The sequence below is a fragment of the Pezoporus flaviventris genome, unplaced genomic scaffold (assembly GCF_033815535.1).
Source record: "Pezoporus flaviventris isolate CSIRO_AGI_PZ_B2104156 unplaced genomic scaffold, CSIRO_AGI_Pfla_v1 ptg000041l, whole genome shotgun sequence".
NCBI lineage: Eukaryota > Metazoa > Chordata > Aves > Psittaciformes > Psittacidae > Pezoporus > Pezoporus flaviventris.
Genome location: NW_026892589.1, coordinates 4,495,908 through 4,520,496, shown reverse-complemented (window position 1 = coordinate 4,520,496; position 24,589 = coordinate 4,495,908). Strand labels below are relative to the sequence as shown.

At 43.6% G+C, this 24,589-nt stretch overlaps 1 protein-coding gene across 9 annotated transcripts; it reads left to right on the top strand.

Moving 5' to 3' along the window:
- Positions 1-300: 300 nt before the first annotated feature.
- EIF4ENIF1 (eukaryotic translation initiation factor 4E nuclear import factor 1) lies at positions 301-23,534 on the top strand. Of its 9 annotated transcripts, none has more exons than XM_061465900.1 (19): positions 307-453; positions 1,405-1,528; positions 4,766-4,839; positions 5,622-5,749; positions 6,273-6,568; positions 7,211-7,412; positions 8,665-8,834; positions 11,328-11,463; positions 11,809-11,988; positions 13,886-14,115; positions 15,378-15,449; positions 15,816-15,999; positions 16,455-16,534; positions 16,887-17,026; positions 17,205-17,289; positions 19,363-19,495; positions 20,651-20,995; positions 21,225-21,389; positions 21,925-23,534. In XM_061465900.1, the coding sequence occupies exons 1-19, from the start codon at positions 326-328 to the stop codon at positions 22,149-22,151; spliced, it is 3,099 nt and encodes a 1,032-aa protein (XP_061321884.1). In that variant the 5' UTR covers positions 307-325; the 3' UTR covers positions 22,152-23,534. The 9 variants fall into 9 exon arrangements, with proteins under 9 accessions (XP_061321890.1, XP_061321886.1, XP_061321884.1 ...); XM_061465899.1 differs by having other exon boundaries at positions 8,659-8,834; positions 15,381-15,449; XM_061465903.1 differs by having other exon boundaries at positions 8,659-8,834; positions 20,933-20,995.
- The last annotated feature ends 1,055 nt before the right edge of the window (positions 23,535-24,589 follow it).

The following is a 24,589-nucleotide window of genomic DNA, read 5'->3' as shown; positions in this document are numbered from 1 at the left end:
ACGCAGGGCGGGAACGGCAAAGGCGCTCGGCGGCAGGCGGGCAGTGGCAGGGGACCGTTGCCAGCAGGTGATTTACTCCGCGGAACGTGCGGTGCGGGACGAGGACGAAGCTGTCAGCCGCGCCTCCCGCCTGCGCCGCCGCTGCCGGCTCGGCCCCGAACGCTGAGGGGGCCGCGCTCCAGCCGCCGCTTCCCGCCCTTTCCCCCCCCCCCCCCCGCGCTTTCTCCACAGCAGCGGGCCTGCGGCGGCGCGGGAACGCGTCCGCTGCCAGCTGCGGGGTCGGACCCGGCCCCGCTACCGCCTCTCGGTGCCCAGCGCCCGGCACATGGCGCGCACCACGTCCCGCCGCCGCTGCTCCCGGCGGCCGCCTCCCCCGCAGGGCTGCCCGCCGAGAATGCCTGCGGGCCCTTGGGGAGCCCCGAGCCTTTCCTCATCCACCGCAGCGCTCGCAAGGTGAGAGAGCGATCCGGCGGGCGGCGGGGACGCAGCCGCCAGGCAACGGGGAGAGCGCGGCCCCGCCGCCGCCCGCCTTTCCCGGTCAGGCGCCGCGCGGGGGAGCCCCGGTGCGCGCGCCCTCCGCCGCGCCTGCGCGCGGGCCATTAAAGGGGTGCGGGGTGGGCAGCGGAAGGCCCCGGTTACGGCGGCTGAGGAGAGACAGAGTCGGGCGAATAGGGAGCGGGCGCGCGAGCCAGCGCGGAGGGGCCGGAGCCGCGCTGAGCGGAGGCGGGAGGGGGACGGCGCCGGCCCGGGGCGCGTGTGGCGCGTAAAGGGGGGGTCTGAGCACGGTGCAGGGCGCCGCCGGGGGGGGGGGGGGCCGGGCAGGGGCGAAGCGGAGCCGGTGGCCGGGAGCAGGAAACGCCGCGGGCGGCTCTAAGGCCTTCAGCGGAGCGCCGTCGGGAGACCCGCCGCCGGAGCGGTGAGTACGACCGCCGGGGCCGGGGGGGGCTGCCGGTGCAGGTGAGGATCCGCTGAGTCACCTGCCCTGTCGCCGTCCGTACCCTCCCGCCCCGACTCCGGTGCTTCGGGACGGGGCCTCGGCCGCGCCGCGGGCCGCGCTGCCCCCGCCGCCACGCCACGCGGGGTGGGGGTGTCCCGGCGGCCCCGCTCCCTCGACCCTGATGGTCGCCGCTGTTTGTCCCGGTCGTGCCCACGGAAGGACCTTTGTTGTGCTAAAGAGTTTTGGGAGCTGGGCTGCGATCCGGTTCGGCCGGGCTTCGGGAGCGGGTCGGGCACTTCAGCGGGACCTGCTTGGTCGGGGTGGGGAAGCTACAGGCAGAAATAAGGCAGTGTGGGGAAACGCGTTCCTTATCTGGTGTAGCCAGGTCCCAGATAGGCTAGAAGGAAGAGGCACCCTCTGGAAATATATGCCTTAAAATCTTGACGGCTTGGTTTTGTTTTAATTAGGTCCGTGGTCAGAGGCTTTGAAGTAATCATGGATAAAAGAGGAGGCCTAACAGAGACTGAAAATGGTGATGCTTTCCTGGAGCTGAATAGAATTACAACCAAGTACCCGCATCGCTACACAAAGGTGGGCTCTCTCCCCTTCCCTCTTTGAGCTGTGCACGGAGCTCTTGGTCACTGGAGTGGGAGGTGCAGGTTCTGCGGGAGGTAAGGGCTAAGGGGAAGGCAGGAAGGCCTTTGCCTGGATCGGGATTTGCGAGGTGGTGTAAGATGTGTAACTTGTTAAATGTGGGGTGGCTGTGTCAGTCCTGTCCGTGATACACTTCTGATTCCCACTGTATTTCAGTATCTGAGCACCTCACAGCATGTGGTGGAAAGATTGTGGTAGAGGCTCAAGTATGTTGTTCTGCCAGCTTGCTCAAGACTTGGGTTCCATAGTTTTGGTTAGTTTTCAGCAATATTCCTTTAAGAAGTTGACCAGAATGTTTCCTTACAGTAGATGCCACTTCTTGGAATGTATAGCACACTAGATTTTATCAGGAGCTTTAATTTGTCTGCTAAGATGGCTTTTGTAGTCTTAAAATTGCTCATGTTTGGGTGCTAGAAGCCTAAGCACTTATGATTCCAACTAATGCTTAGTATTGGAACTTCAATACGGGTGCTTTTGTTTAGCTGTGGTACCTAAATACATATATGTATGGAAGAGCAATAACTGAGTAACTTGTAAACGAGGATTCTTTCAATACTAAGTGAGCTTGATATGCTGTGGGTTTGAATATATATAAGGTTTAAATCTGGTTTGGGGCTTTAGTCCCACTGCTGAAACTTGCCTTTAGAAGGACTCTTTAATGGTTGCTGATTTTTCCCATTGCTGAAAGCTGTGGGAACAGGTGGTCATTGCTTTGTGGAAATCAATTAAGATACTTTGCAACAAATGGCCTGAAGTGTGGAACAGGGTGAGACTGTACTGTTCCTGAGTGTGTTATCTTGAGGAATTCTGAACTGTTAGCTTCCTAGCAGGTGGTCTTCAAAAGAAGAAGAACAACTTATCACTGTGTCTCTGTTCTGTCAAGATAGTAGGGCTGGCTTATTTTGACTAGACATCAATAACAGTGATTTGGATTTGATGCAGCTTATGTGGGAGTAGTATGGCTTTCTAACTGTAACTTCTTAGAGAAGATGTACACTTCTAAGATGCAAAATGTCCTATTGCTCAGACCTTGTTACTCAGTTAACTATAAAGTAAAGGAGAGGAGCTGTCTTTAAGCTTCCACTGCTGGAGAAGTGGTGTCTGTGCTAGTTCAGTCCTACCCAGCTCCTCTCAAGACTAGTAACTGAATGCAGCTTCATATCCTGTTTCCTTTTTAGGCAGTATTCACCTAGTGCTGGTGGTAGCTGTACACTGAAACCAGTGCATTTGGAGCTTCACTTTTGTTAATTTAGTACATATTGTTTCAGACCAGGATAAAGTGGCAGAACTAGTGCCAGAAGACATCTAGTCTTGTTTATCTATTGGTTCCCGAGGAGTCAAACACCAGAAACAAATCTGTGTTAAAAGATCTTGCATCATGTTTGGGACTTTTTTCGGTCTTTTTTCTTTTGTTTTGTGTTTGGTGGTGCTTTTTATTTCACAAGTAATATTTGAGATGCAGCTGGTTTGAGGTGCTCAGGTAATCACGTTGTAAAGCACTCTCATGTGATCCAGTTTCCTATTGATTAGAGATGGGAGGAGCACTGGTTCAGGACATGTGCTGCTGATTTGGAAAGGGACCGATTTCCTTTATCTACTTTAATACCAGTAGAAAAACAATTAGCTTGTAGGAATCCTTCTGGACTGTTTCAATAAAACATGCTTTTTCCCCATCTGCTTAAAAGTACTGGTGTGTGAATTAACAAAAACAACCCCAAAACACCCTGAAAGTGCCAGCATTAATATACTCTGAGAGGTGTTATATAGTCCAAGCTGTGTCTTTTCTAATTCTTTAGATGCTGTTGCTCCAGGGGTGCACAGCTAATGAGCTAAAGCAGAGAAACGGTTCAAATTTTCCTCACCCCAATGGAAGAATTGCAATAGGATCTGATGGAGAGTCTGTGGACTCCCTCTCGTGGCCAACAAAACAGGCAATTTCAAATTTAGTGATTGACAGTGCTCTTAATGGTTGTAATACTATCATAGCCTGATGCACTTACTACAGCACTGGTTTATTTTGGGAAGCTGTGGGCAGAGAGACCAGTCTCCCTCCCTTTTTTGCTGAAGAATAGTCCAGGGTGATGCTTGGTTGTATGTATATATCTCTGTGTGTGTGTATTAAGATCTTTGGCTACCAAGCTGCCATCTGGAAACTTTCAAGTATCAAGCTCACCTAGCTGATTTTAATCACGTAAGGATAATGATGTAAAAGCTCTAGACAATATTGTATTATTTGGAAAAAAGTAAAGAGACTTTCTTCTTCAGTTTGGCTGATATGTGGTGTCTGCTCTTTGGATCTCTTTATCCTTCCAGCTGCCCACTGATATCTGCACAGTTCTGAATCACTTCAGTACATTTGGGAGTGAGGCAGATTGAAGAAAGGTAATCTAGGGAGAATGAGTAAATTTCTAATTAGAAATGTGCATCTTGACTGCAGCCAAGTCGATGATGATTCAAAGCACCGATAGTCACACCATTAATAATGCTTTTTAAATGGAGCAGACTGCAGTGAGGCTGTAGATTGATTACTACTCTGCCTCAATGACCAACTGCTCAGGAGTGTGCAATAGTAAACTACAGACTGTATTTGAAAGCTGGTAGAAAGTGGAAAAACTGGAGTAATCATTCAGCATTGATTTGGTGTTGGGTAATTGTATAGCATACACTTAGGTATCTTGGAATGGGTGGTAATCAGAAATGGCAAGCTTGTGTGGAATTTACAGATCTACATTAGTAACTGGTGTTGTGGTAATGCTTTTCTTTACCTGCTGCAACTCATACAGTATTGAGCATGGCAATATTTATTTCATTCAACTTATTTGCTCTGCTAGCAATGATGCTAGCCTTACCTATAAGCCAAACTGTCCAGGGAAGTGAATAGGTTAACATGTATGATGCGAACAGCTTTTGAAGGACTGAGCCTGACTAGGGAGATTTAGTGCTTCAAATAAATGTTTGCTCAGTGGCCACTGCTAGAAGAACTGAAAAATAAACTTGCTGTCTAATGTCAGCTTTACACTGTGGCATTTCACACAAAGTGAAATGACATACTGGGAAACTCGGGTTGTCAAATTAAAACACTGCATTGAACAGGCAGTCTGGAACAGATTTTGTAACTTGAAGCTTGTCTGGGTAAGAACTGAAACTAACTTCTTGCCCTTTTTTTTTTAATAGGAGGAACTGCTGGATATTAAAGAGCGTCCCTACTCTAAGCAAAGACCTTCTTGTCTTTCTGAAAAATATGACAGGTATTGTCTTGATTATTCAAAAACTGTATACATTTCCTTCAAAGTGAAAGCTTAAATTGCAAAAAACTCTTCACTAAGTGCACTTATGCTCATGCAAGATACATAAGTTTAGTGTATGACAGCGTTTCCAGAGGTACTAATCTGCTGGGAAAGGCTTTATGCCCTAGCTAGTGTTTTGAACAAAGATTATAATATGAGATCCAGCAGAAAATAACTTCACACAACACAAGTCTTAAGACCCATAGGACAGCTACCAATAGTATAGATGGGTGTATAGCACAGACCAACTAGGTCATGTTGCAACAAGCTGACTTGCTTGATGGATTACTCTCCCATATTGATGGTACCTCATTTAAAAATGAAGGTGAGAATGTTCTTGGCTTGTTTGTTAATTTGCTGAACAGCAGTATCTTTACTTTTTGGGTTCATTTATTGTACAAGTATGAGATAGAGGTAACATTTTCTTAATGAGAAATGACAGTGTACAGTTCTATGATCTACTTGTTAGTTTTCCAGTGTACCAGGCAAACTTCACCAAACCAGATGTTGTCCCCTTTATGATATGGTTCTGAGTATTATACTTCCTTACTGCTACAGAAGGGATCCAGAATACCATGTATGAGGTAATAAAGTGTAGTAGGGCAGAGATGTAGAAGCTGGGTATGAAAGCTGTTTCACTTGTACAGATTGCTAGTCAGTAAACTCTAGGTTTACAGCAGCAGCGTTATGAGCTATCTACTAGACTCCAAGGTAGCAAACAACCCTGTGATTTGTTTTCATAGTGATGGGGTGTGGGATCCAGAGAAGTGGCATGCATCTTTATATCCAACGTCGGGAAGAACTTCACCAGTGGAAAGCTTTAAAAAAGATGTGGATTCAGATCGGACTTCTCTTATGCGTAGGATAGTAGGTAAGTGCGTTCTTAGAGCACAAGACTCAAACCTGAGCATAGGCCATTGGCAAAACCTTTGTTTTGGTACAGCACAGTCTCTAATTGCTTGATTGCACAAAGTAAGAGTCAAGAAATTCTTGGTTGCCCTGACTGTAGTTTCTGGTGACTTATCTAAGAACAGACTTCAGTAGCAGTCAGTTATTATATCCCGCTGTTCTTGCGATATGATAGTAAATACATCTGCAGTAGTGCAATTTTTCTACAGTTCAAGACTAAGTACTTAGGTCTGTAGTAGGAAAACGGGTACTTCCTGTGAGACTGCAACAATTCCTCAATATCCAGCTGTAGATGTAATTATTTTTCCCCTCTGCACTTCCTGTGGTCTTGGCTAGATTAGCTTTGCAAAATTAAGTCCTAAGTATTTTCCTTCAAAAAGGATAGCAGTGAGGCTGTTGGGACAGAAGGTTATTGCACACAGAACTAGCTTGTATTTGCTAATACATTAAATTTCAGTGCTTTTTGTCTGGTCTTTGACCTGTAGATCCAAGGGAGCGAGTGAAAGAAGATGACTTGGACGTAGTCCTAAGCCCACAGAGGCGAAGCTTTGGAGGTGGCTGTCATGTAACAGCAGCTGTTAGCTCACGGCGCTCGGGAAGCCCATTAGAAAAGGAGAGCAATGGTGTCCGTGTTATTGGTGGCCGTAGGATTGGCAGTGGAAGAATAATCTCTTCTCGTAACTTTGACAAGGACCACCGGGGTGGCGAGAAGGACATACGTGACTCTAGAGATGCAAGAGACCGAGATCGAGAGAGGGACTACAAAGACAAACGTTTCAGGGTTTGTTCTTTTTGTGGCTGTATGTTAAATCAGAGGTTTTGGATGCTTTGCTCTAAAAGCAGCAGAGGCAGGCTGACTGCATGCAGCAGCTGTGTGCCACACAAGTAGGCAATTTCTTCTTAAAAGCACCCTTATAGTGTAAAGGGTGAGCACTCAGTGCTTCAAAATAAGTTTTGAGTCCTTTAGATTGCTTAACTGGCATGCATCTAATGCTGTGTGTTTCACATACCTGGCCTGTGGTAGACTTAATAGCAAGATATTAAAAAGTCTAATAGCTCACTTGTAGTTCTTAACCCAGCAGTTGTCAGTGAGGGGTTGTCTTTAACCTCAGCAGGTGGAAGCTTTCCATGCTTTCAGGCATTTCTGGTTTCCTTTTAAAGGAGAAACCACTAGCCTAACTCAGGATGCAAACCGGAGTTTATACAGGTACTCGCAGACCAGTAGCCTTCAGTGTAATGAAGTAGAAATTCAACTGTAAAACTTAACATTGAAAAGCTTACTGAGCATGTGGAGTGTGTGTATTAACCTTGTTTAGAAAACTAAAACAGAACTGGTGTGAAAAGGCTGTCCCTTGCTTTGAGGTCAGGGAGATGTCTCGTGAAACAGCATTTTATGGTTAATAATTTTAACATCCCATTTCAGAGGGAGTTTGGTGACAGCAAACGTGTCTTTGGGGAGCGAAGGAGGAATGACTCCTACACTGAAGAGGAACCCGAGTGGTTCTCTGCTGGTCCTACAAGTCAGTCTGAAACCATTGAGCTCACAGGCTTTGATGATAAAATTTTGGAGGAAGATCACAAAGGTAGAAAACGCACAAGGCGACGCACGGCCTCACTGAAAGAAGGTAATGGCAGCTCTGACAAGAGCCTTGCTTGTCTGCTGGTGTGGCATGCTGCTGGATGTAGAGGTGACTGTTACAGGTCAGGCAAGTGTAAAGAATAATGCAGTTTACCAACCTATATCTTAAACTTGCACTTAAGCTTTTGGTCATCCTGAAGCAGAAGATGTAAGGCCCACAAGTAATCTTTCAGATTGCAAGTACCTGTAAGTGATAAAATGCTGTTTTTCTCAAAGAAAGGCAGGACTGAGAGACTGGAAGAAACCTTGTATGGGTGTTGAGTGATACAGGCTGTTAAAATGGTCTTGTTCATATTTGTATCTTGCTGGGTGCTAAAGGCTTGGTTTAAACTAAGCTAATACCCCAGGAGGCTTCAAATAGTGTTCCTAATGATAGTATTACTATTAGGAAAAATGAGTTGGACCTACAGCTGGCAGAAATGTAGCTTAAAGCTGAATTTGGAGACTGTCTGAATTTGTCTGCTGTCATTGGACTTCAAGTCTACAATTAATTCCTACCACTGCAAAGCTGTAGTATAAACTTCTCTGAGGCAAGAGAAATGACTTCTTAATACTAGAAATTCTGCAGGTGGACAACCTGAACCTGAGAAGTTTAGGTTTAGTTGTGTATTCACTTAACTAAGATGTAGTGCAGTTTCAAGCATGCTAGGTTTCTAATTGTAACAGCTTTTACAACACCCATGCAAGTTTATTGAGTCTTCAAAATGACACGGGACTTATTCCTGCTGGAGGAGGAGGAGCGGTATTTGTCATGTGTTGGCAGAAACAAGAATTCATGTCAAGTACTAGTTCTTGGGGAATCTGCTCTCGGGGACACCTAGGAAGAAGGCAGCTGCTGCTAAAGGATTCTTGATGGAAAAACAGCAACAGCTCTTAACTTACTGCAGCAGCTATCTCTGCTTGGTGTGACATAACATCTGTCATGTTCTTCATACTTCCTGGGATGATCAGGATGCAATTATTTACACATGGTTCAATGGCAGTTCTTATTTTCTTGAAGTAGACAGTCTTAATTACAGACCAGAAGCTCTGTGCTAGGAGTTTTAGTGGGTGCTACTTTCTGTTGTGGCAGACTTCAACCAGCACAGTGTAAATGGTGAAGTATCACATAGGAGGTTAGATTGGGCCTATGCTTCTAATTCCTAGTCAAATGCATTGACTATTAAGGCACTGTTCCCACAGGAAACAATGAAGTTCAGTGACTCAGCAATCGCTTGGTTTTTCTTTTTAAGGGATAGAATGCAATGGTGGAGTGGCAGAAGAGGATGAAGTGCAAACTGTCCTTGCCAATGAAACGCCAGCAGATCAAGAAGTTCCTAGGGAAGCTGTTTTACAAGAACCAGCTCCAGGAGAGTTTGACTTCAATGAGTTCTTTAACTTGGATAAAAGTGTTCCTGGCCTGGCTTCGGTGAGGGTTGTTTGTTTTTCTTTTAAGACTGGCTGTATTCATGAGAAGCATTTTTGCTGTTGCTGCTGCTGCTGCACTCACTGAAAGCTTAAACTTGTTGCTTTGTGAAAGTTGCTTTATGTGGTGTGTAAGTCTAAAATGAGCTTGTAGAGATTTAGCTTTGGAGTCTTAGGATGTTACTTTGAAGTGTTATTCCTGGGACTGGTTCTGGTGTATGAGGCAAACTAGTTGATTATTTGTCCTTTCTTTGATCACTACTTGAAGACTCAAAACAGCATCCTGGATGAATCTTTGGAAGCATTATAGATACCTTCAGAGAAGGTTCACTGTACAAATTCAGTATAGTTCAAAGCAACCTTTTGCATCTAAGTTTGGGAATCTCACCAAATAAGATGTTCTGGTCAAGCTTTCTGGGAGACTGTAAGCCTGGAGACACCTGACAAATATTGTCACTGACATATAGCGGTGTTCTTATCGGTACCAGTAATGTGGCTGAAATGATGTGTGCCTGAAAGGGTTTGAATCTTTACTACTTAAATCTCTGTTGTGGTCAATTCATTATTGCAAGCTATTATTACAGAGTTAGAAAACAAACATGGTGTCCTGATTCAGTCAAAAGCATGTTTAAACTATGTTATTCATGTGGTACTCTGTGTAGCTAACTCATAGGTGGAATGCTACTGGTACTTAGGAGCTAGTAGCGAGAACATGAATAAGGCTGACACACCATTAAGTGTTTTCCAGTGTGGATTTTTAGCTGTAGCCATGATTTGATTGGGATTCTGGTACTTCAGTTGATAGTGTACAGCTCTTGAACACTTGATCTCTAGGGGTCATAGTGGATGCTTGGTGTTCACTTTTTAGTATGAAAGCTGTAACCAGTCTGTTTGGTTCTCCCTATGTGCTTTTTTGTTTTCACCACAAGAAGAGCAAAGCAGATCCAGCAAGTACTGACTAAGCATGGGCCTAACTTACAGACTGATTCTGTTCTGACCTTTCCAGCACTAGGAAGAAGAGCTGTTCTTGACTGTTCTAGATGGTATAACTGATTAGTAGATGGAATTTGAGTAAAAAGCTTAGTATTATAGAAAAGTAAATGTGGATTGTTTTTTAAAATCTATCCTGATAGCAAAGACACTGATCTGATACAGCTTAGAAACATTATGGTTTAAAAAAATGGAAGCCTTACATAGTCTTTAATGTGAAGAAGCTGCTTGTATTAAAAAAAGGTTCATCATGTGGTGGCAGTAATTTGACAAATATATAGTGAAGAGTTTGTTTTCCCTATGGAAGATATAAATTGTGTCTTTAGAATTGACAATCTCATTTTCAGTGTATCAGCAGATGGTGTCTCCTTTCAAAAGCAGGGAATTCACAAGTCACAGAATACCTGTTAATGAAACTTCAGTAGGCAGGTATCTGTCAAAAACAATTGAGTCACGCTAGCCAGAGCATATTGTCATGCTCTTTGTCTTTGTGATGTGTCTGTGACAAGTGTTACAATAGATTTGTACATTTCCTGACTTGGCTGTCTCAATTCTTGTAACATGTCAAACAGTCAAAACCAAATGGATGAATTCTGTCTTGGTTTTGCTGTTGTAAATAGTGTTGAGTGCCCCATGTTTCAGAGCAAACAGCTTCTCTGGCAGAAGGAAGCTGTTCTTTTTTTCTTCCTAGAAGTAAATGTGCTGCATGGTGCCTATTGAGCAGGCTGTTAGCTAAACACAAGGTAGGAGAAGCTTTAGTTTGAGTTCACTTTTAAAATGTACTAGTCTTAAAATACTTGTAAGCCAAGAAGTGAACAGTTGCTGTAAACTGTAATGAGGTCTGACAGACTCTAAAGTGCTGCTTGGTGACCTCAGTTCTGCCTGGAGGCAGAAGGTACTAGCTGCTGCTGCTGCTGCAGACTCCATGGACTTGAAGAATGCAGCCTTCTTACTCCCAGAATGGTTCAGCATATGAAGTGCAAGCAAGTAGCCCTTAGCTGCTGGCCTTCTCCCCAAGTCCTTCTGGGCTGCTTGCAAGTCTTTGTACTTCATTCCAGTCCTTGGGCAGTGCAGGAACTGAATTGAATCATGATTACAGAAAATCCAATGGTTCAGAGAACTGCTATACAGCAACAGGGATGAACCCTGAGACATCTGACTTCCAGAATTACTCACTGTTGTAATGTGTTCTCATTCTTGTGGCAAATGTCTCTTTTTGAGCACATCCATTTTGGAATGGTGCACTTAGTGGTCTTTGGATGCCCTGATTATGCTGGTTCAGTTAAGGTTTTACTCTGAACAAATATTTGGTATAAATAAAAGATGTGTGATGGGTTATGCTATGTAAGTGCTGCCTTAGTGGAAGTTAAAAAGGCAGTTCAGAGCCTTGAAACTTTTGGAACAGCATCTTTATCTGTAGGAGAATAATCCTGATTGCACAGTAAAGCCTCTCAAACGTTGCTGATCTTGCTTCAAAAAAGATTATCTTTTTCCCTGCCTAATCTAGATGATAGAGGATGTGCTGGGGGAAGGCTCGGTGTCTGCCAGTAGGTTCAGCAGGTGGTTTTCTAATCCGAGTCGCTCTGGAAGTCGGTCAAGCAGCTTGAGATCTACACCACATGAGGAACTGGAGAGGCTAGCAGGTAAGACTGGGACAGTGCAGGGTCAGATACCCTCCTTCCATATACCTTCCTACTGGTTCAATAAAAACATGGCAGATAGAACTTTAGGACAGTGAATTCTCCCAGTTTAAGCATTTGTTGTTCTTCTTGAAGCTCTTACAGTAAGCAGCTTGTAAATTAATTTTTAACAGTTGTTCTTCTCATGCTTTTTAATGACTTTCCTGATGACTTTCCAGCTGATCTCGGGCAAGGGGTGCAAGGCATAACTTGTCAGTGCCCTACTGAAGTTGGTTGCCAGTGTGTGTTCATCTTGAGACATTGGGTTGGTAAACTGATGTCGCAGTGCTCCTGGTTTTGCTGTTTCAGGTCTAGAGCAAGCCATTCTGTCCCCTGGCCAGAACTCTGGAAACTACTTTGCTCCCATTCCATTGGAAGACCACTCTGAAAACAAAGTGGACATCCTAGAAATGCTACAGAAAGCCAAAGTGGACTTAAAACCTCTTCTCTCAAGTCTTTCAGCCAACAAGGAAAAGCTTAGAGAGAGCAGTAAGTGCCTCTTCAGATATTGTCAAGTTCTGGTGATGCAGTATCTCAAGGCAAGAGGCTTGGTATTCGGAAACTTCAACTGCTAAGTCCAGGAGTAGGAAGTACTGTAGGTTTACTTACACTACTGGAAACCCAATATTCAACAGATCTCAGTTGTGAGAATCATCCCTGATTCTTTTCATCCTACTCACAGGATGACATCAGGACTCTATCAGACCGCCTTACTGGCCATTAATAATCATAAGTTAAGATGATGTAAGTCTTGATCTGAGTTTCCAGCTTTGTTCATGTCATTTACATGTTCACATTGGAGAACGGTAATGTCAGCTCTGAAACTGTGGCATTTGAACTCTGGGTTTACCAAAACCTTAGTGTAAGTCATCCTTGCAAGCATCTGTAATGGATCTACCAAAACCTTAGTGTAAGTCATTCTTGCAAGCATCTGTAACGGATCAATGTGGTTCATCAGGTATCAGTATCTAAGAAGATGAACAGTGGGTTGAGGATGTCAGTTTTGTCAAATGCATACTCTAAACTTGAACTTCTCCAGACTGTTGCTACCACTTGAAATAGAGTGTCTGTGCTCACTGGTGACTGCATTAATTAATAGGAACAGATTTGCCTTAGTAATGTCAACCTGGCCAGAATCACAGGATTCTGGGGAACTTGGTCTGTTGGGATTCACTTTTGCTATGATCAGCTGTTTGAAACAGAATTCAGGGCTGACTTCAAACTTAATGCTCAAAGGCACCTCCAAGTTGGGGATTTGCATGTTTGGGCCCATAGCATGCATGGAGAGTACAAAATGCATGTGTTCCTTGAAATCGCAAGGTCTAATTCAGAATTGATTCCTTCTGGCAAGCAGCATGTATTGCCGTGTAACCTGGACTGAACAAAAAGTAATGGTGCTCTGATGTGTGTCGCTAGGAAGGAAAGCATCCAAGCACTGTAAATATTTGTAAGCATCCATTCTGGAAGTATGGAATGTCAGCTAACACGTGGAGGACATTTTCATAACTTGACTTAAATGGAAGTGCGAGTCTTCTGTGTTCTGCTTAATCTGACTTCCCTACTAAAAGCTTTTTAAGCTTTGATCCTCGCAAACAAAGGATGAACAAACAAAACATTGGGGAAGCTTCATTCACTCAAAAGTACCTGATGTGGGTTCTGTATTCCTATAAAATGCTGTACAGTTCTTCAGGTGTTGTGGAGGTTTCAGGTCAATTTCTCTTCACCAGCATCATATTTTTCCTCATGTTCCATGCTGCATGTCTGCATCATTGCTTCTTTTCTCCACCTTCTTGCCCAAATTTCCAGTAAATCTTATTTCTTTGGGCCAACATCTGCTACAGCAACCCATGGCATGCTCCTGTCTCTTCTTCCTTTTCTCTTAAGGTGTCATCTCTTGTGATTTGTGTTAGCTAGTCCATAAAGCACATCTAACCTTGATGTCGGGCACCGATAGATACTTATATATGCGTACCCAGAGGAAAAAATACTGCTTAATAACGCTTGTACCTTATTTTGGTTATGCCAGTGAAATCTTATAGAGGTTTTAACTTCTGAGAAAGAAAAATCCACTTTAAACTTTACCCACAGCAAACAATGTGTGTAACTGAGTCTCCAAAGTATTTAAATACTCCAGGTATGTATTCTCTCTGCTTACGATGGCTTCAGACAGTTTAACACTTACACTGTCTGTCTCTCCTTGAGTATAAGATAAATGGAGCTTTCTTAATAGAAAATGAACAGAGTTGTCAGATGAATAGTCAGATGTGATTTGACAGCCAGTAAGAATATCAGAAGATAAGTTTTGCTGTTCCTTGTTTTCAAACAGCTTGTATTCAAGACCTGCATGAGAGAACTATGATTTATTGTTCTTTCTCCTCTTTCTCAGCACATTCAGGAGTTGTACTTTCAGTGGAAGAAGTTGAAGCTGGGCTGAAAGGTCTGAAAGTGGATCAGGAGGGAAAAATTGCTACTCCGTTTATGGCAGAGCAAATGGAGGAATCATTGAATGTCACTGGCTCCAGACAGATCAAGAAAGATGGAGATATGACTGCATTTAATAAACTGGTCAGCAGTATGAAGGCAAGTGGGACTCTACCTTCACAGCCCAAAGTCAATGTAAGTAGCAGACACCTGGCTCTCCTGAACTGTGCTCAGACATGGGTTATGAACTGGAAACCCCTCTGATAACATGAGCCAGGACTGGATACAGCAGTATGATATTAAATGTAGGCTTATATTTAGAATATTGTTAATTGGAGAGGAAGGGAAGGGAAGTGCTTTGGTCCTTTTAGTTAATCAAATTAAGTGTGTTTCAGTTTGGAGTTCACAGGGTTGATTTCATGTTAAGTTTCTAAAAGCCCCAGAACGTTAATACGATGTGAGAAGTCTGATTGCCACCTTGAAAGTGGACTTGTGTGGATATCTAATCCAAAGGATTAATAACTGGACTTGAAAACTATAAATACTTGCCCTCCAAAAAATCTTGTATTACAGAAAAGCTGAATCTTCTATAGAGGACACTTTGATTAGTAACATTCTTCTACACTTGAACTCATCCTGTCTGAACCTTACTTAATGAAACCAAGCACATCTATAGAAAAGGTACTGTCTGTATAACAGGCATTGGTCTGCTCTTCATGGGAGACTCGCTAGTGTTAGTTTAATGGTTGCCTTAGTTTTGTTATTGAAAGGCATCTCTTAAAATGTTTGTAGTATGGTTGCAGCTAATACTTAAGCTCGGATGTCTTGCTTTAGTGACCTGTTTTAGTAGAGGTATGTCAGTGCACATTCTAATACTTCTTAACTTGGATTTGAAAAGTATTTGCCCCAAGATAAAACTAAACTGAATATCTGTTACCTGAAAGGTTAATATTGAACAAAAGATGATACTGAGCTTTAGACTGGAAGAGATTGCAGTGTAATATTTCATCCTGCCACTTACTGCCTAAACAGTATGCTTGACTCTGAAGCTACCAGTTGCTGCTACTGGTACCATGTAATACATCGAACAACAGAGCAAGAAATACAGCTTAAATAATTAATATGCATGAACTGAAAGGTGTTTGTGTAGTTTCAACTGACCACTTGGCCCAATGCTTCGTCTCCAATTTACACAATTATATAGGTATATATATCTGAAACCTGATTATTGCACATTCAACTACGTGTGTGCAATCTAGCACTAGGCATTTTCTTAGCTAGGAAATACCTGTGAGCCAGCTCATCCCTCAACTTTGCTGGAATTTTATTTGACTGATGCATAAATGATGGTTCTACCAGAACAAGAGAAATTATTTCTCTTACTGAGAGCAATGCAGATGCAACGAGTGCATCAAGAGACAATCCACAGCTAATTTACAATGTGTTCATTTTCTTAGCAGAGCCTTGAGAGCCACCTCATGTCACCTCCAGAGATGCCAGGCCAGCCTCTATCAAAGAATATTCTGCAGGTACTTCTTGGGAGGGGGGCGGTGAGGGGTAAGTACTGCAAAGCATATCCACAGTGAGAAGAAATTGAATTGTTTGAAACTAAGGTATTTAAGGCAATTATGGGGTCAGTAGTCAGACATGACTCTCTGGAGAGAGAGAACTAGTTACTAGTTCAGCAGAGTTTTTATTATCATGCTATTTCCCATAATTACAACTTGAAAAACCTGGCTAAGGGCCTAATTGTAAGGGCAGTCCAGAATTGGTGTATCCAGTTGCACAAGTCCACCTTGTCTTTTCAACTTGCTGTAAATAGCCTGTAGTGCAGTGAAATGAGCTCCTTTGTATAAACTGATCATACTCGATGTTCTTTCATTGCTTATTCTTAGGAACTTCTTGGTCCACCCATTACCAGACCTGCTTCATCAAATGTCTTAAGTGGCCTCATAGGTGGTTTGGAGCCTGCATCCTCTTTACTGACACAAAGAGCACCTTCTCCTCCTATCCCACCTGTGTTTCCAACTCGAGCTGCTTCTGCAGATTACCTGCGCCATAGAATATCTTCACCCATTGGTGAGACTGGTTGCAAAACAGCCTTTTTCTTTTGAGTTTTTAAAGAATAATTTACAGAATAACAGGTTTCTGGCACTTGGTGGGCAGCTAGGTCAGTGTCTGCCTCTTGAGTGCAAGATGCCTTTTTATGTATTAGTCTCTAGTGTTAATCTCCAATCAACTGGACCCCACCGTAAATACTGGTGTGGAGTAATGTGTGCAGTTACTGTATAAGAAGGTAATCTTCAGGGACAACTTATCCATTTGTATTGCAAAGCATTACTGGTAGCTTCCCTGTAGCTCTCCAGCCTAGTGACAAGGGAGAAATGAAGCTGTCTCTAGACTTAAAGGGATGAGCTGAGAGCCTTCCCAAGGAATCCTTAATGAAGTGGAATTGTTGAACTTGAGGGTTTTTGTTATATATTAACGAAAGAAACTGTTATTCCTTTCAAATACAACTGTTGAATGTTCCTTAGGTTTTGGACAAGGTTCTCAGCAATTGCTTGGTGATCCATTTCCAGGTGTAAGGAAGCCCATGAGTCCAGTTGCTTCACAGGTTAGATCAAATGGTTTTTGCTTCATCTTTTTATATTGCGTGGTCTAGAACTAACTTGTGGAAACACATACATAGCTGATGCCTTCAGGTGTTTGTGCTTATTTAAGCTCACTGAGTGTGAGGATGCAAGTAATCTAGTACAGTTTCAAAACCTCATTGCAATTGGACCCATCTTAGTATCTCCAGTGGAACATTTCTTTGAGACTTCATTGTCTGTCAATAAAACAGATGGCTGTTGGTAGGCAGACCCTTTGAAGCCAGAAGTAGTTACAGCAGTAAATCTTCAGTGTGTTAAAAAAGGCCCAACCAAATGCAGTCTTTTATTTGTGTGTGTTAAACAATTTTACTTCAGATGAGTCCCTTGGAAATACAGCAAGCTGCATTGGAGGGACTGGCATTGCCACATGACTTAGCCATACAGGCAGCAAACTTCTATCAGCATGGCTTTGGCAAACCACAAATGGACAAAAGCAGAGATGGCTACAGAAACAGGTGAGTATCTGACTGCAAAACGTAAGGGGCTCGCTGTCAACTGCTTTTTAACATGAGTGTTGTCTTTCACTAGCTATTAGTACTAGTCACTCAAGCTTGTATTGGTTCTCAGCAAGCCTGTGTCTCATTCTGTGCCAAGAGTAGAGCTGCTGCTTACCAACTTCCTGTCCCTCAACAGGCAGCAGCGAGTGACGAAGTCGCCTGCACCCGGACACAGAGGGAATGCATCTTCTCCAGCCCCTGCAGCATCCATCACTAGCATGGTTAGTACCTAATGCATGAGGATTGCAGGGAAAGCTGTAAAAGTGTCTGCAGTAACTAGGTTATAACAATAGTAAATTGATGGGAGAAAAGGGAGGCCATAGAGATAAATCATGTTTGCATTGTATCAATGGCTGCATGATCCAAGAACAAATTATGCTTTGTACTTAACCTAGTGTCTTCACTTTGGAAAATGGCCTTCTCTGAGCACTGTCTCTTCTAAGACTGAAGAAGCACCATTAATGTTGCCTCTTATGAAACAAAAGGAAGAAAACTTACTGGCTGAAGGAGAGAAGCCAGAGACTTGTAGTCTATGGGGCTGAGTCTAGTTGGAGGCCTGTGACTAGTGGAGTGCCTCAAGGGTCAGTACTGGGACCGGTATTATTTAATATATTCATCAATGATTTAGATGAGGGAATTGAGTGTACTATCAGCAAGTTTGCTGATGACACTAAGCTGGGAGGAGTGGCTGATACGCCAGAAGGCTGTGCTGCCATCCAGCGAGACCTGGATAGGCTGGAGAGTTGGGCAGGGAGTAACTTGATGAAATATAACAAGGGAAAGTGTAGAGTCCTGCATCTGGGCAGGAACAACCCCAGGTTCCAGTATAGGTTGGGGAATGACCTGTTAGAGAGCAGTGTAGGGGAGAGGGACCTGGGGGTCCTAGTGGACGACAGGATGACCATGAGCCAACACTGTGCCCTTGTGGCCAAGAAGGCCAATGGCATCCTGGGGTGTATTAGAAGGGCGGTGGTTAGTAGGTTGAGAGAAGTCCTCCTTCCCCTCTACTCTGCCCTGGTGAGACCGCATCTGGAGTATTGTGTCCAGTTCTGGGCCCCTCAGTTCAAGAAGGACAGGGAGCTGCTGGAGAGAGTCCAGCAAAGGGCAACAAAGATGATTAGGGGAGTGGAGCATCTCCCATATGAGGAAAGACTGAGGGAGCTGGGTCTCTATAGTTTGGAGAAGAGGAGACTGAGGGGTGACCTTATCAGTGTCTATAAATATATAAAGGGGGAGTGTCACGAGGACGGAGCCAGGCTCTACTCAGTGGCAAACAATGATAGGACAAGGGGTAATGGGTACAAACTGGAACACAAGAGGTTCCACTTAAACTTGAGAAGAAACTTCTTCTCAGTGAGGGTGACGGAACACTGGAACAGGCTGCCCAGGGAGGTTGTGGAGTCTCCTTCCCTGGAGACATTCAAAACCCGCCTGGACGCATTCCTGTGTAACATTATCTAGGTGTTCCTGCTCCAGCAGGGGGATTGGACTAGATGATCTTTCGAGGTCCCTTCCAATCTCTAACATACTGTGATACTGTGATACTGTAAAACTATGAAAACTCAGGCATTCTGGTTTGGTATTTAAGCTTTCAGAAGACAGGTTCTGAAAGCCATTAGCTACTTTAGAGAACACTGGTATGAAGAGACTGATCTAAGTGTCTAAGGTTGAAATATCACTTGAGAGCTTCAGGGGTGCTTTGAAAACAAATAAAATCTCAAAGCCAAGCTGTGGCCTAGCTGCCTTCAGTACTGTGTAGAATGTTGCTTTGATCTAAATTTGATCAGTCAAATACTTGCTTGCAGCTCAGGGCTAATGGACTCAGCTGCTAAATCAAATAAGCACTTCTGTTTGTATTCCAAGTGAGTGGCTTCCACAGATGCTCTGTAACTGTGAACGGGCAATAGTTTTCTGCGGATCCATCAGCTCTGAGCTCATACAGATAAGGCAGCTCTGTAGGATCTGTTGCTGTTATGTAGCAAGGAGGAAACAGCTGTAATTTAAAAATACAGCTCATCTGTTTTTTTTCAAGCCTGTTAAATGTGCATTTAACTTTGCAAGCATCTGCTGGTTTCAATAAAGGTATTGGACTTCAGCAAAAGCTGAAGAGACGTGCTTAAACCATAAAATGAAGCTATGGAATGAGGTGAAGTAAAATCATGGGCACACAGTAGCTGATTGAGAAGAGCCTGAAATGGGAAGGATGTGCTAGAATTGGTGTCCACCCACAACTAAGTGTGGCCTAGATAATGAGCACTGAGTAAAGGTGTTGCTTCTTACTATGTTCTCTGCAGCTGTCTCCCTCCTTCACACCTACCTCGGTGATTCGCAAGATGTATGAGAGCAAGGAGAAGAGCAGAGAGGAGCCGGTTTCTGGGAAAATGAAAGTCAGTGATGGTAAAGATGAAAATCAGAGGCCAAATGAAGGTATTGTAATGGCTTTAAAGTCATATATACAAAAGAGATTTGGAATAGAATCCAAAGACCTGCAGTACATAATATGCCCAGGCTAAATGTAGACATTCCTAATTTGTGGAAATGAGGAGGGTGTAGAGATGAGCCTATATAATAAGAGGAAGGGTTAGAACTGTGGAGAGGGTACACTTCCAAGTGCAGTGTTGGGTTTAAATCCTTTCCCCCCCCCCCCCTTATCTGTCATTTTGTAAGTGATGGTGGCACTAAGGCCTGGACCAGAACTGTTTCTTTCAATTGGTCTTGATTAACAAGCATATTAACAATAAGGCTTTGGTATGTCTCCACACCAGTCACTGAATGCAGGCAACTTACAGCCCTCTTGAGACATCTTAAAATCAAAGCTGAGACCAGTTAAGCTCTTCTAAGATCTGTAGCAGATCAGGGAAGCATTTTGTCACTCTAACTGATGTAAGTGGCTATTAAAAGAAAATGCTTGATACCAGTTGCCTGACCCAGTAGGACTGACATGTCTAATTGCCAGATGTTTTGCTTCAGTACTAGTAACCACAGAGGTAGTTCAAGGTCCTGTTACACAGGGCACTTTTTTCCTTTGAGTGCTTCAACTACTACTGCTACCTCAGCTGGTAGCAGATGACTCAAAGATATTTTGGGTGTTGCCTAACTGATTTAGGTGGTCTGTGGAAGTAGCTTCTTGTGGTGCTTTAGTGTCCCAAGTCTTGATAAGCAGCAGATGTCTAACCCCCAGACACATCTAAACTGAAAAACCACTTTGGGCTAGATTAGTGCCACAACTGCAAATGATAATACTGTCTAGGGAGGATCCCTTGTACCTCCTGTTGCCTTTAGGACTGATTCTTCCATGCTGCCAGCTCAAAATCTTTTGAGAAAGAATAGAAAATAAAGGTTGAGTTACTGCCAGTTGTGACCTAATTTAAGCTTGCTGGCAAGGGATTTCTGTGGAACATTCCTTCTCATTACTGTTTTGAAATCATTTGGCTGAAAGTATCCAGGAAAGACAGATGCTTATTAATATATGACTCAAGTTCAGTTAGGCCTGGAATTTAGCTATCAAATCCAGTCATTAGCTTTAATTTTCATTAGGGGTCATCCCTAGCTGTGGACTATAATAGTTGTATTCAATTCTAGCTACAGATAACCTACTGTCTAGTTCTGTGGAGAATGCAGATCAAGAAACTTTGCCCACCTTAGGTACCAAACTACCCGCACTGCAGCGCTCTGCATGTTCCACACCTCTTACCCAAGCAAATCGTTGCACCAAAGAGCAAGACTACAGGCCTAAATCAGCTGGTAGAAAGACTCCTACAATGGCCTCCCCAGTACCAGGAGGCCCTTTTCTTCGTCCTGTTCATCAAGTACCCCTTGTTCCCCATGTACCGATCGTACGGCCTGCTCATCAACTGCATCCAGGACTGGTCCAGAGAATGCTGGCACAGGGGGTTCATCCGCAACATCTTCCTCTGCTGCAAGCAGGTAATGCATACTTACTTTTTTCTCCCTTAGGCTAATGCATCTTCTCTGTAAGACTGATTTTTGTTAGGAACAGCACAAATTGAAACTCATTACTGGTCATATTTCTTACATCAAAACTTATCTTTAAAACCAGGCAATAAATTCCAACCCATCTAAATATATAAATGCTTGGCTTGCTTTAATTCCTAATGCTTATGGGGTAAAGCATTTCCTTGCTCTTTTTCAACAGGTATGCTTCCACCTGGAGTAGACCTGTCTCACTTGCAGGGAATATCTACTCCCATCCTTGGCCAACCTTTTTACCCGCTACCAACAGCAAGCCATCACATCTTAAATCCACGCTCTGGGACACCTTTGCAGCTAGCGATGATGCAACAGCAGCTACAACGATCAGGTAGGCTAAACATAAAATAGGAGTAAGAGCACTAGACCACGGACTGGCCTGCCCCAGAGATACTATACTTGTTGCCCTTTTTGAGCCTACTCTGAAGCTACTTTAATTCAGGTACTCATAATCACTTCTGTTGTGTGGGTACTGGAGCAGTTTTGGTGACTGCAGGCTTTTGCCAGCAGGTCCAAGTGAGGCATTAAGTTTCAAGATGCATTTTGCCACTAATATCTGCCTTTTGCAGCTTGTGTGCAGTCCTCATTGCTGGGTGAGAGGCCTCTTGCCCTATCTAAAATAAGATGCTACTTGTTGCTGGCCTTCCAGTTAAAACCTGCATTATGCTGTCCAGAACTGGCAGTGTCAGGCAGTTTATGGGAATATTAATGAGAAGAAGAAACATGCACAGCTGAAGAGTTCCCAGGACTAATAGCATGAGTGAAAGCAATGTTTGACTTGTGTGCCTTATCGGGTGATTGCTGTAAGCTAAATCTTCAGTGTTGGGTGAACATTACTCCACCTCTAATAGCTTTACATTTCACAGGCACTGGAGCACAGGGATCACCCGCTGGTGCACAGACAGCCCCCCAAAACGTGCTGCCTCGGACTGGGTTATCTCATGGGCACACACAGCTCGACCATCGCCCCAGCCAGAGGAGTGGCTCTCCCATTGGCCTTGCAAAGTGGTTTGGTTCCGATGTCTTGCAGCAACCTCTCCCTTCCATGCCATCCAAAGTCATCAGTGTAGATGAACTGGAATACCGGCAGTGAACAGTGACCACTGGGTGGAACACTTGTGATTCTTTAGATTGGATAAAATGTCCATAGTCAGGACTTCACCTCTGTTTGGGTTTTTTTTTTGGGCTTTTTATTTTTAGCACTCTGTGCAAAATTTCTTTTCGAGAGACTAAAGCACATGGCACCTGTCCTGGTCTCATGTCTGCATCAAGACTAAAGGATCCATTATGGCTTGAATAGTGAAGCCTGAAGAAATTTAGATGCAAGACAAAGCCAGTTTAATCCTGGAAGTGTCTATTTTTCTTTTTGTAAGATATGTGAATGAAGTGCTGATATTCTCTAGTGTAGAGGTAGCAGCTATTGATTCCTCCTGCAGAAAACTAAATGTGTATAGACCCTTGTGTACAGACTTGTGTATAAACAATCTTTTGTATATATACACATGGACTAGCCTTTTTGAATCTATACAGCTGTACATAAGAGTAGCTGATAACAGTTGAGCTTTAGTTGTGCCTATGGTTTGGATCTTTCTCCATTGTGTGTGTGGGACTTACTTTAAGATTAAAGTTGCATATCTTAAGTGTGAGTGAACAGGATAAAGTTGCTTTGCCTTTTCTTGCTGCTCATCTCCTTTGGGCCTCCCTGTCACATTCTCCTGTCACATACTGTGCACTCAGTGTAGCTGAAGTGTCAAAGTAAAAAGCCCACATCTTGCTGTCTGTAACAGAGGTCTGACTCCTTTTGTGAGTGACTCCTGCCACCAAATCAAAGAATTGTTTAGTCTTCAAACAGCCTTGATGATGGAACCTGGTACAGTAATGATGAAAGTCAGGTCTTTAGTCTGCCATGGAGGCTGTAGGTACCTGCTGGTCATGGCTCTTCCAAGAGGGCTGGTGCTGATCCTTGTTTAGCTGCAGTATATTCCTTGTTTTAATCTTTCAAACCTGTTACTAAAGGTCATCAAAATGGAGCCTTTGAATCCTCACCCTTCAACTCCTAAGTCGTAGCTGTGGTATGCTGTGTGCTGCCTCCAGCTCTGTGTAGAGAGGAGTCCCAAGAACTGTCCTCAGTCTAGTGTGCATCTACTGATGCAGTTACTGTGAAAACTTGCCTTGGAGTCTTGTTCTGTGGCTTGAAAGGGAGAGGATGGGGTAGTTTTGTGATCTTACTGTGTATATTTGGTTTTAAAATATTATGTTCCTTTTAAGCCTGTTTCACTTCTGAACAGTTAAATGTTCTCTTCAATCCTTCTGCATGGCTCCTCACGTCACTGTCTCACTTGTGTTGAGTCTAGTCCTGCTGTCATGTCCTCTCTTAGCGTAGGCCTGTGTGCTCTTTTAAAGGTGAAAGCAAACCCAGAATTCTCACAGACTTGCTCTTTCTTAGGTCTCACTGAATGCAAAACCAGCAGTGGGGAGGGGGGAGGGAGGGGAATCACTTGCCTGTATTATACCAATTGCCAGCATGCTGTGGTGGGTTTGTTTCAGTCTGGCAGAGACAATGCTGTACAGAAATAGCAAGCTGAAATCTCCAGTGTGGAGTCTGTTGGGGGTCACCCATATACTCCTAGCGGTTGTTCCTAAAGCAATCTGTGTAAAACATGCAATCACCAGCTTGTCCTTGTAAGATTGTTTTCATACTTTTTTAACGCGACACTTTCCCAGTAACTTTCTGTAAATAAAGTTGATTCTACCAGCTCTCTGTATCTACTGCTCTTGAACTAAATTATGTCAATGAATTGAGTGAGGTTTTTAGTATTGAGTTGAATCTGCAGAGAATTCCTGGAGGGGAGAGAAATGACTTTGAAGGTAACTGACCTCACTGAAGCCATACAGTGGGATTGCTGCATTTAAATGTAGTTTTGTACAGCCGTGGTTAAGTGCAAGGAATGAGATTTTGGTGTACTAGAGAACTCCTAAACCTTCCAAGCTCTAAAGAAAGGGTGATTGAGGCTCGCTGTTCACAGCCAAGCCTAATAACCCAGCTCCATCTGTAGTTGCTCAGCTTACTTAATGCAGGAATTTACTTTTAAGACTAGAAAAAATAGGGAAATAAAGACTAGGAAAAAATAAGGAAATAAATGTTCAAGTAGAATCAAGGCTGAGTACCAACTGTTGTAAGCTTTAGTGATTTATCGCCCATTCAAGCACTGTACTTTTATCATAGGTGTAGTAACATGAGAGACAGCTCTATGTCGTTTAGTACTGTTTGTAAGATGCAGTTCTTCAACCTCTGCTTTTTATGTTTTGTTCTAATTTAGAACAAAATAATTCCTGGCATGTGAACTTCTCTGCAATTTGGACAGATGTGTACATGCAGCAGAAAATCATCCCAGGCATCAGCGCTTCCCTGTACCATTTTGCCTTGTGAAAGTCATTTAATGCAAGTTTCTCATCTGTGAGTTCTGCCAGAACAGGACACTGCAGCATGACTTGGCCAGAAATACCGGCTTACCATGCAATAAAATAAAA